The sequence below is a fragment of the Micromys minutus genome, assembly GCF_963924665.1.
Source record: "Micromys minutus genome assembly, chromosome: 8".
NCBI lineage: Eukaryota > Metazoa > Chordata > Mammalia > Rodentia > Muridae > Micromys > Micromys minutus.
The window spans coordinates 67,825,604-67,837,365 of record NC_137977.1 but is presented as its reverse complement, the minus strand read 5'-3'; the positions used below and the strand labels follow the sequence as shown (position 1 = coordinate 67,837,365).

At 49.6% G+C, this 11,762-nt stretch overlaps 1 protein-coding gene across 1 annotated transcript; it reads right to left on the bottom strand.

Annotated features, from left to right (window-relative positions):
* Positions 1–468: 468 nt before the first annotated feature.
* Positions 469–9,983, bottom strand: PTGR3 (prostaglandin reductase 3). The gene is made up of 2 exons (XM_080920410.1): positions 9,342–9,983; positions 469–3,483 (listed from the first exon to the last, which is right to left on the bottom strand). The coding sequence occupies exons 1-2, from the start codon at positions 9,548–9,550 to the stop codon at positions 2,559–2,561; spliced, it is 1,134 nt and encodes a 377-aa protein (XP_080776536.1). The 5' UTR covers positions 9,551–9,983; the 3' UTR covers positions 469–2,558.
* Between the last annotated feature and the right edge of the window lie 1,779 nt (positions 9,984–11,762).

Genomic DNA, 11,762 nt, shown 5'->3' with positions numbered 1-11,762 from the left:
CTTTCTTAGGAGGCAGTGGCTTCTTCCTTGCTGGGCCAAGGAAGCTGACAGGCCACACCAAGAACTGAGAATCCTCTGTCCTGTGCCACCGCTCTGCCCTCTTCCCTTCTCTCCAGCAAAGCTGATGGTGACCCTGAATTATGAACGCACACCTTTCCTGTGCGGAGGCAGAGAGGAGTGTGGGCCCCCACAGCATCTTACCTTCCCCCAGGGATTGGTCCTGAACAGCAATCCAAGGGGAACCAAGCTGATACTCAGCAATAACCCTCAGTTAAAAATAAAAAACATTTTCCAAAAGATTTTTAAAAACTTTAACCATATTTTTGGCATCGTTGGAGTGAGTAGAATCACTTTGGTTTGTTTTCTGAGAATAAATAAAGCAACATGCACCAGTTTCCCTGTTTGGGCACAGAAAGACATGCGTGTCTTTTTTTTTTTTAATATTTTATTTTAAACCTGGGTTGCAAATTTTACTTTTACATATCTGAATTTAGTATATCCCCTCAAAACATAATACATTTTTATTCCATAGCTTAAGGGATCCATCAGATAAAATGTTGGTCTTTCATCTTTATTACCCACCCATTAAAATGAAGGAAACCGGGACTCACTTCAGTTCAGAAGAGGCAATTTAGCTGGTAATGTCCTCAGTCCTCAAGCCTTTTCGAGGGAGAGAGCATTATCAGTGAGACTTCACACATCTATCTGCACAGCAAGCAACTGAGCCTTTCAGACACGTACTACGTTAAATTTAGTAATAGTCTTTGATTAGATTATTTTATTACAACATTTTTTTCCGTCACGGTCATTTCCTGAGTATACTGACGGTCATAAAGCCTCCCCTCTGTTATGTTTGTATACAAGAGAACCAGCGAGGTCTCCCCTGTTACAGTGGCTGGGTCTGAAAGGGACAGATTAATAACTAAGCACCACACTGGAAGAGCCGTTCTTGTCTCCTGCACTGGCAACCCTCTCTATGATGAGGACACAAAGAGCCCCTCTCAGGATGCCACCCTTCTTCATAACTCAAAGCATCACAGTGGCAATAGCCCCTAGTGCTATTTGTCTTTAGTGCAGTTGTGACACTCCGGCATGATCCATAATTTGGCAGCTATTTACCGTGACATTTCCCTTCAGTGCAGCCATAACATTCAGTGAAGCCATTATTTGGTCCCATTTACCATATAAATTGTATTGTTGTGCGCGCATGCTAGCAGCTACATTAGGTACCTGGAAATGAGTAAATCTTGTAAAATAGATACTAACAGCTATTCAGAAACAGGGTCTCTCCACTCCCCAGATGCAAGGAAAGAATTAAACCTGCCCCCCTGCCCCCGACTTTCCAGGAGCCTAATTGTGTTCCCAGTCATTGAGAACATTTGATGTACTGAAACCCAAGACCGAAAAAATCACCCGGCAGCCCTCACCTTCGATTGGGAAGGCACTGTGGGTTTTGACTCCAAGACAAAAGTGTAAGCAGGGCAGAGATGCTGTGGTGTGAAGGGAAACATCAGGCAGGGTAATGGACACGTGTGCACCAGGCCACACACTAGAGCAGGTGGCTCACTTCTCTCAAACACCGAGACATCTGACTGTCATTTCATGTCTGCCACCAGAGACCAAGTGCACTCTGCACACCGAGCCTCTCAGGAGAAGCAAATGGGTACAGTTATAGATGACCTGGGTGCCTACTGTGTTTGGAGCTATGTGACATTTGCTCCTTGGGGACAGAAAGTGCTCCTTTTAACCCTTCACCTGCCGGAGTGAACCCCCTTCTGTGATCCCCGGGTTTGCATTCTGTGAGCCTTTTCCTGAAGAAGGATCATGGAGTTTTCTTATTTCTCCATCTACATTAGTTTTCAGTCTCCCCACACTATAGCTTTGTTTTCCGAAATGTACTCCATTTCTAATAGTAATTTCTTCCTAGAAAACTTTTTTTCCCCTCACAGACAGTCTAACCAGAATGTGAGTTCAGGGCAACAAACACAGTATATATGTCCTTAAGACACATCTGTTTGCTGAATCAATTCCCCAATAACTTAAGATTAAATTTGGAGAGTTCTCTCCCAGATGTCTATTTAGAAGGTTGGGTAGTGATTTATAGGGAAAAGGCTCCGTCCTAAGCATTCGCCGCCGTGAGAATACCAGGCCAACCTGCAGTGCTTTCTCACCTGCAAAGTTCTTAACACAAGAGAGGCTGCTTCCGATTCGAGGGAGGCTCGGTGAGCTATCTCGGTGAGCTATCTGGCGACTGATTTTAAAACCTCATCAAGTTGGGGACATACTGACATACTGACTCGATCAGGTCTCACATCAGGAATTCATTTACTTCCATGGAACAATAAAATCTGGAATGAGACTGTCCATGACTAAAGACTCAGATGTAAACGTTTCACCTCTTAGCTATAGAGAGAACTTTTATTGAGGTGCATTATTTTTACCCCCGAGGAAGGGGGGGACTCGTTAACACTGCACTTTTGTTTTTAAGGAGTATTAAGTTCATTCTAAGGCACGGAGAACTCTTTCCTCTCCTTTGGCTGACGTCATTGCTCTGTTGGTTACAGCTTACTGCTGACGGAGTGCTGCAATTCAACAACAAGTTTCCCAATATTCTTCCCCGTGTACATGTAGTCGACAGCCTGAAATACGGACTCCAGGCCAACGAACCTTCCCTCTGGGGCCAGGTGTCCCAGGTCCACCTCACACACCAGGTCCCCACGAGCGTACAGCTCCAGCAAGTGTTCCATGGCCGCCTGGTACTTGGAGAAGTAGTGGTTCAGAAAGAAACCCCTGAGGCTGGCCGACTTCTTTAGGAGCTTGGCGGGCAAAGCTCCTGCTTTTACTGGTGAAAGTCCTGTAGGGCTTTGGTAACCAGAGATAAACCCAATTATTATCAAGCGTCCTTTGGTGGCCAAGGCATCCACAGCCAGGTCAAACATGGCCCCCCCAACAGACTCATAGACTACATCAACACCTTCAGGGTACTCCTGCTTCAGAACTGTCTCCACAGACTCTGTTTTGTAGTTGATTGGCCGATCACACCCAACAGATTTCAGAAAATCGGACTTTTCATCTGAGGAGCAGGTTCCGATAACATGGCATTTGGCTATCTTTGAAAGTTGCACAGCAAACTGACCTGTGCCCCCAGCAGCTGCTGTAACCAGAACCTTCTTGCCTTCTGACAGCTCTCCAAGCTCTTTCAGGCTGATGTATGCAGTGGTACCACTAACCAGCATGGTGAGATACTCAGGTTTCACTGAAGGCACTGGGACTGCAATGCTAGCAGGCACCACTGTATACTCAGCAAAGGAACCAGGAGCCGCGTAAGCCACAGCCTGGCCCACTGTGTACCTTGCACTAGCAGAGAGGCCTAAGGCCACCACCTCACCAATCCCTTCAAAACCTATGTCAAAGGGGGGCTTCACAGACGGGTCGTAGCGGCCAGCCGAATAGTTGATGTCAGACGCATTAATACCAACGAATCTAGAAGAAAACAAATGGATGTATTAAGATTCTTTCTTTGTTAACGACCTTCATATTCTGCTTAAGGAAAAAAGGCCTGTCTAATCTCAGTGACTGTGAAAACGCTCCTAAACCGTAAGACTCCACAGAATGCCGGGGGGTGGGGTGGGGAGATTCTTGCTACTTACGACCCGGGGAGAATTTCTACAGATGTATTAAGTTGAGTCTGGGCAGATTTTATTCCTTTATAGTTAGGAATAATTTCATATTATTTTAATCAGCAAGTGATGTATTGTTATTTCCTGTACCACTTTTCTTCTGCCCTCTTTCAAAAGGAGAAATAAGGGAAGGGTGGGACGGGGTGGGGGCAAGCCAGCAAGTCCTCACAACACACAAAGTTCACTGATGCTCTGAGCTGGAAATTGTTCCCTTAACAGAGATGTTAAAAACAACAGTGGGGTACAATATATCCAAAGTAGCGCACTTGTATTGATTCTGGTAACAATTTAACACTTCAGATAATAACAGTAATGACAATGATATTATTAAAGATTGATGGGCGTGCAAGGTCATCCTTCTGACATGCCACTGCCCCAGTTGTTCGAAACGCCACAGCAAATTTTCTGTCTGATATAACTATGCCCAGCGTGAACATATGCATTTTGATTAATTGAACAGAAACTGAGGAGAGTGATTTTTATGCAACATTCAGCAGTTTACAGCCTCCCTCAGATGAAGAGGGAAGCAGGCCCTCACTGTGTCCTCATGGAGAATCAGAGACCCAGCCTGATTAACAGCAGACGACTGGTTTCGGTTTGTATCCAGGCTCACTTTAACTGTGACGCCAGGATTTTACCAGCTTTTCTTTGTACCCCGGGATAGTTCATAACAAAAATATCTTCATGGTGGAGTTGTGGCTGCCTTCTAGGGATGTTAAGGGAACTCTAACACATGAGCATCCCCCAAATACCATTTCCCCCCATAAGAAAGTGAAAACATGGCAGGAGAAAGATGAAGAGAATTCGCTTTTAATTTAATGAACACGAACTCTGTGTAGGACACACCTTCACTGTCTACAGATAATACCCAGTACTTCCAAATGGCTCACAAGTATTCTACCATAAAGAAATGTCTTTGTAGATTGTGGAAATAAGAAATCTTGAAACAGTCTCTCCCTCCAATTTGCTTTTAGAAGCCAGCTTACCATGGCTCCAATATTTCTGTGAATTCTGCTTTCTGTACTCACAGATAAAACACAATAATGAAAAATGGGGAAAATCAGTTTTGTTTATTTTTCAACCAAACTGCCAATATTCTATTTTTTTTTTTTTTTTTTTTTTTTTTTTGAGAAGGGGTAAGAGGGCTGTGTCTTATCATCTTTTCCTTTAATTTACACACTTTCTCCAGACCTGACCTTTCTAAGAAGGGCTGGCTCACTAGAACTTGATTCTGGAGCTCCCAGGGCCAGCCCACTAGAGCTAGGCTGCAGGGTATCTCAAGTGCCTTGTCCCTTCACCCATTGGAAAAGCCAGCTCTAGGGGAAAAAGCCAGCTCGGCTGGCCGTGATCTTAGGACTAGGTTTGCTTAGAGGCTGGGGTACACAGACCAAAGGCCAGTTGTCCATCCTTTACTGAGTTAACTCTTTCTGTCCCCTCCAGGCTGTGTTTATTTGCCATCTCAAGGGCCACAGGGGCTGCTTTCGAGCCCTGAGTCTGGCTCCTAGAGAAGCTGGAGGCAGCCAGGCCCATTGCTGCAGCCCAGGGTGTGGTGGGCAGGATAAACTGGACTGAGAATGTAAATTCCCTCCCAGACCCTCCATCTCCCCCTCCCTCTGGCGGTCGCTTTTTTTTCCCCCTGGAAGAGGTGGAGACCTAGCCGGGCACACTGGCGGAAGGGGGCAGCTGCGGCCAAGTTTGAAGCGGAGAGAGTATGCTGGCTGGAGTGGCTGCTGATGGCTCACAGAGGCTTGGGCAGGAAACACAACAGCAGTCCCCGTGGCAATCAGCACCAGCAGACACTGGTGAGGTGGCACTGAGCTACAGGCCTGCGAGCCTCTTTCCCGCAGCCACCAGCCCTGTAGCGCCCTAGCCAGAAAGCCGCGCACCACACCGGGGCGCTTTGGCTTAGGTCTGTGCAGGGGCCTTTCCATTGCCACCATCGGGAGAGACATCAATGGCCACGGCCGGCCGGGAGCAAGACGAAGTTGCTGGGCTTCCGGGCCCCACGGACATGCTCTTCCCAGGAAAGCCATGCAGAGAGAAACCTGCCAAATCATGACCTTGACCCTCAAAGCACCTCCATTTACCACCATTCCAACCCTGCCCGCTTCTCACCTATCTTCGTCGTCGGGAAGCGGTTCCAACTATTTCCTATATAGTCTGTCTTCTGGTCCATGGTGCCAGGAACCCTGTGTCTACCTGGTATCTCCTGACACTGCGTTCCTGCCACGGTGCTGGAGACGCACCTTGGTCCTTACCTGAGCTTTCTTATAAGCAGTGCAAGCCTTCTGCTCCTCAAGAACCAAGTTCAAGGGCAGCGGGCTCAAAGGGGGAAGAGGAAGGACGAAAGGCGAGACACAGAAACGCCAAAAGAAAATAGGAAATGCGCTGATGCACTTGGGACCCTCCCTGTATCACTGCCCCCATAATTGAAAATGTGTGCCCGTCATGACCGCAGGACCCCAGCAACTCGGGAGAAGTATGCACCGTGAAAACTTAAGTTCAGGCATCCCATGCAAAACAAGTGGGACTACAGCAGACATTTCCCAAATATGAGCCCTTCTAAAACGGCTTGGTTTGTATACCAGAGAGTGGAGAGCTTCGTTTACTGTAGAACAGGATGGGGAAGTTATCATTTGAACAAATACCAAACAGAAAAACTTAGACCACAGCAAGAGCCTTGAAAACTGGGAGACAAAACAAAGTCATCTAAGCCAGACTTTCCTTGAAAATCGAAAGAAAAAAACCCATAGAAGACAAGAAGGAGGAGAAGAAGGAGGAGAAGGAGAAGAAGGAGAAAGAGGAGAAGGAGGAGGAGAAGGAGAAGGAGGAGGAGAAGAACTAGTGGTAGTTGGGGTGTGTGTGGATTATCTCGTCTCGGCTTGGAGAGTGAGCAGAAATATTTTACCCTCCCGAGAGCAACAAGCCGTTTATCACAGCGTCTTCCCGTCCCCCACTCACCGCCATTTCCACAAACTTTGCATTATCTTATCTTACACTTGAGCAGAAAATCGTTAGGAATATTTGGAAACGAAAAATAATCTGTCACTCTCACGAAAACGCCAAAAATAGCACACAAGCGGACTTGACCAGCGGTATCTGTCTCCTTGTCTTTTCGGAGGGCTGAGCAGAGGTGGGGGGTGGAGTGGGGCATGGGACAGTAAGGTAATGTAAAGGAACATCAATTACTGATTCTAGGGGAGTTCTGTGCACACTCCACACATTTTCCCTCTACTGTAAACTTTACTGCCTTGCATCCATGTCCAGCTTGGAAGCATTGCCCTTCTTGTGAATGAAGGAATATATTTTGCTAACAGGAATGAGGTGTGGATATAGTTCACTGAAAGAAAGTCAGAGGGCTGAGCACAATTAAAAGCCCCAAACACCCTTCAAAACAAATGAATTTGGGCTTACTCCGCTCATTCCAGGGGAGATTTTGTTATGCTAAAAAACGGGGAGCCTCTGAATAAAATTTTAATGCAATTAGCACCTCTTAGGAGAATAAGGGCCCTGAATTCAAATGAACTAACTTGCAGTTAATTCTTAAACTCTGCTCCTTAAAATAAAATAAAACAAAACCGGCAAGGGCGCTGACAGTGTTTATAAGAATAAAGGATCTGCCTACAGCTGAATGACTTCATAACTGAACAGCAACGGGAGAGGCAAAGATTCCGAACGCAGTTTCCCCTGCTGTGGATTCAGGGCAGAAGTTGGAGGTCAAGTTGTTCGTATAAAGCACTTGTGCCAAAGGGGCTCTAGTCAGGCATGGAAGTAAAACAGAGCCATGGAGTTTAAAACAATCTGAACAGCCAATTCCTCCAAAATAGTAGTCTACTCTCCGGCAATCTGATTTCAGGGATCCAAGAAACATCCAATTGCAGACCAACCATAATGACCTGGGGCATCCAGGGGTGCTGCTATGAGACTTTTGGAGAAAGAGAAAGAAGTCTGCTGGACCCAGTAAGGCTTGGGAGAGAGGAGTGAGGAGATCTCCAAGAGTTAAGTAAACTCAAAGGTGAGAGGCCCCCAGACTGGTAAAGGGAGCCGCCTCCTCCGCGGGAGTCCCACCTTGAGGTGCTCGTACTCGGCTCCCACTTCACACCTCTCAGCCTGTTCCCTGGTGGCACCCCCTCCACATTTCACACCTGTTTCAGCAAGGGATTTTATGTAAGCAGTTTGTGTGCGTTTATTAGTGTTTACAGTCAACACTATATAAATCACAACAATAAAAGAAAGTGAAAGCCCGGCATGAAGCTTTTTCTTTTAAAAAATCTCCTGATGAAGTTTGCTTGGAAAGGTTTTCAGTCTCTTCTCACCTCCACTTCTAACAAATGGCTGGGGTGTTCTGGGTGTTCTATGCGAACACCGCTCAAACCCCCTTTTAGGTCGGCATGGTTCAAATTTTTATTCTCCACAGCCTCAGCATTTCATCACACAATGAAGCAATCCTCTGCTCCATGCGGCCAAAGCAAGTTAAGGACACACACGCGCCACCCTTTAAGAAAGTCTCCACCCACGTACTCCACTCAATCCCACCCACCGCTCACTCAAACGCAAAGGTTCCAACAGGTTCCCCAAAGTTTCGCAATCAAATGTCTTCATTCCTATAGTCTTGTTTGGAAAGTTGGTAGGAATCTTTAAACTGAACTGATTGGACTAATCTTCGCACCCAGAGAGTTTCGTCCTTGAGCCCCTTCCAGGGGACCTAGGATACTTTCTGGTACAGAGTTTACCGCTTAGGTGCAACCACAACTAGCTCCTCTCTTCCGGTAATTTTATCCACCTTGCAACACGCCATGCTGGGACCTTGGAATCCAGCAAGTGAAATGGCAGAGAAACCCCTGACAGTTCAGCATGGAGAGGACGCTCCCAGCAGACCTCAGTGCATGGTACGGCCTGGACTGAGCACAGTGAAGTCCCACACTTCCCCGCTTCATGCCTTAATAAAGATTAGCGAGGTGGAAAATCATTAAGGTGGGAAGCCTGAGGTTGAACAGTCAGGTCTGGCAACAACCAGTGTGCCATCCGAATGTCTGCAAGGCAAATGCAGCCATGCCCCCGCCCAACCTTGGCTCAATTGTCGGGTGCACGCCCCCGCTTTGTACCCAGGGGACAGAGCAAATGGCACTAGGAACACACAGACTAGGTGCACACCAACACACTCAAGGACAAGCTCCACCAATACGAGAGATGGAGGGGGAAAAAAAGCAAACCGAACATGGGCCCCCTTCCTCCAAAGCACGTTTACCTAAACGTCGCACTGTGTGTCCAGGCTGTTGCTGCTCCACTAAAAATTATGGCAACACAGGAACCGTGGGTGAGCGCGGGTGGGCCGGGTGGGGAGCCTCCCTTTCTGGGTCCCGTCGTTTTTATTTAGGGAGCGGGAGGGGGAGGAGGGACGGCGGTGGCGGGGGAGGGGAAAATCCCAAATTAAAATAACCCCCAGATAAGAGGACGTTTGGTGGCATCGGGCATTCACACCAGCAAGTCACATTACATTCGCCTTCGCCAGATGGCGGCGGGTTCAACTTCCTGGGATCTCGTAAAGTCAGGCTGTGTGCCCAAGCGCGCGCCGCAGTGTGGGCAGCCGGGCGACCCGGGACACCCGGGAGCCCAGCTGCGCGGGCCGGGGACCGGGACGGGGTCGCGCGCCGGGCTCACCGGTTCCGGACGAGGAGGTCTCCGTCCCCGGGGAGCGGTACTGGGCAGTCCCGGCGCAGGGTGACGGCCTCGTGGAAGTTAGGGCTCAGCCGGGTCACCACCAGCTTCTGCATGGTTCGGGGGATGGCGGAGCCCTGGAAGTCCAGGAAGTGACGGGCGTACGACATGTCCACGATGGCTCGGGCCCCGGCGGCCGCCAGCCTCAGCATTGCCCACAATCGGCTCCGCCCGCTCTTGCGCCTACGCTGGGCCGGGTCGCGCCCAGTCCCGGCCGCTTGGCTCCGCTCGGCTTTGCGCGGGCGGGCCCGCCCCTCCTCCGGCCCGCACCCTCCCCTGGGCTCCCGCCCTCCCCTCGCCGCCTGGCTCCCGCCCCCGCCCTCCGGCCCCGCCGCGCGCCGCAGCCCCCGCGGAACCCGGGCGCGCCACCCCGGGATCGCTGCCCGGCCCCGCTGCCGCCGCAGCCGCTGCTCCTTTAATCTTTTTGTTTTGGTTTGAATCCGCTCGGCTCACACTGGCCTAGGATCTCCTCCGCCCTCCCCTTTCCTCCGGGCGCGGGAGAGGCCCCGGATATCCCCACCCTCCGCACGCTCTGCTCTGGGATTTGATTCCTCCACCGGGGGCGGGGGGCGCCAAGCTAAAGGGCCAGCGCCCTGGCGATCGCCGCCGCCGTAGCCCAAGCGTCCCCGAGCGGCAAGGCGGCCGGCAGCAGGCGCAGGCGCCTCCCCTTCCCGTGCGAAGCGTTCACTTCCTTGCAAGGTGGTACGAATCAACCCCGAGCGCGGCCGGGGCGGCGGGGCACGGCCGGGGCCAGGGCCTGGGCCGGGCGGGCAGCCGGGGCGCTGGTGCACGCGCACGAGCGCCTTCCTGCGGGCCGAGGGCGCCGAGTGCACGGTGCACCCTGGGCCTAGGCCTCCCGTGCTCCGAGCGCGCCGCTCGCGCCTGAGCTCTCGGTCTGTCCCGTGCAAGTTGCACGAACTAAGCCATTTTATTTATCTTGGCCTAGATTTCATGTTTTTCCATGGATGTTTTAAGTAGCTCCACAAGACTGTTACAGCTTTCCCACTGGGAGAGAACACACATACAGAACGAGATGGCCCAATTCCCAGAGCGCAGAAGCATTTTAAAGTTCTAGGTGGGGCCCGCCGAGGGGTTCAGCGGAATCGGAGACTTTGTGATGATCTTTGAAGACTTCTTCTCTCACGATTCTAGAAAGATCTTTTTATCGTGCCTTTTTAATTTTTTTTAAAGCTAATTGTGTCCACTGATCAAATGACTGACCAAATTATTCACCCTTTTAAATCGGGTCAACATTAAATATTTCCGGACATTTTTTGTGATGAACTAAGTCCATTTCTATACTTCAAGGTATTCATTTTAATTTAAAAATATCTCCTGTTTTTCACGTACGCTCTGAGTTGCAGAAATACAAAAGCTACACTGTCCCTCACCAATCAAGTCTAACCCCCAGACTAAGGGAGCAAAAGTGAAACAGGTATTTTCCCCCCTCAAATGTGGGACGTGTTTCACCCAAGAGTGGTTCAGATCCACGTGGGCGCGTGTGTATGCATGTACACGCGGGGGAGGGGAGCTAACAGGTTTAAGAATCCGCAGGAACTGATGTCTGCCTAACTAGACTTAGGACGCATGGGTTCCGCCCGAGATCAGCCAGTGCATTACAACACAGCCCCTGAATGTCTTCTGCAATGTTCAGTCTTTTATGTTATGCTGCATTAAGATTTCTTTTCTGTGTCATATTGTTTAGCTCCGAAAAAAAAAATAAAAGAAAACAAAGCAATTAAAAAGATTGACAGGTATGGTTTGTGTGAGACCTATTTGTAATTGTCAGGGTGACGTTGGCGAGAGGAGGAGGAGTAAAAAGTGAGGCAGGAAAGCAGCTCGATGTGTCTGTCTATCAGTTGAGACTGTCTGAAAGCTCTGCGATCCGAATGTGTGTTATATTTCACTGAAAAGAGGAGAGAGGGAGAGCGCATCTCCTCTCTCCCAGGAGTTTGGGGGGGGACAGTACACGCTCATCTAGCCCACCCAGTGAATGTCCGTTCTTCCCCCCCTCGGTGCACACTCTCCGGGTTGTTGTTGGCTTATTTTTTGGAGGGTGTGTGTGGCTTTTTTGTGTGTGTTTTTCGATTTTTTTTTCCTGTTGGAAGATCAAGACCGGCCAAAAATCCACGATCAAAATGTGTTTGCATTAGATTTCTCCTCGGAAGAAGCGGCGATCCTGGCGGCCAGGCCCCCCGGGGGCAGCGCGGGGCACGAAGTGGCGCTCCGGCGGGTGACACTGTTTGATCTGTGACTGTTTGGATGGTGGAGCGGCGCTGACATCTCCCCCGGCGCATGTATGTACAGGGGCTTCACTCCTGTCTTGTTTGCTTTCTTCCTCCTAGACTAAGTGCGGGGAGGAAA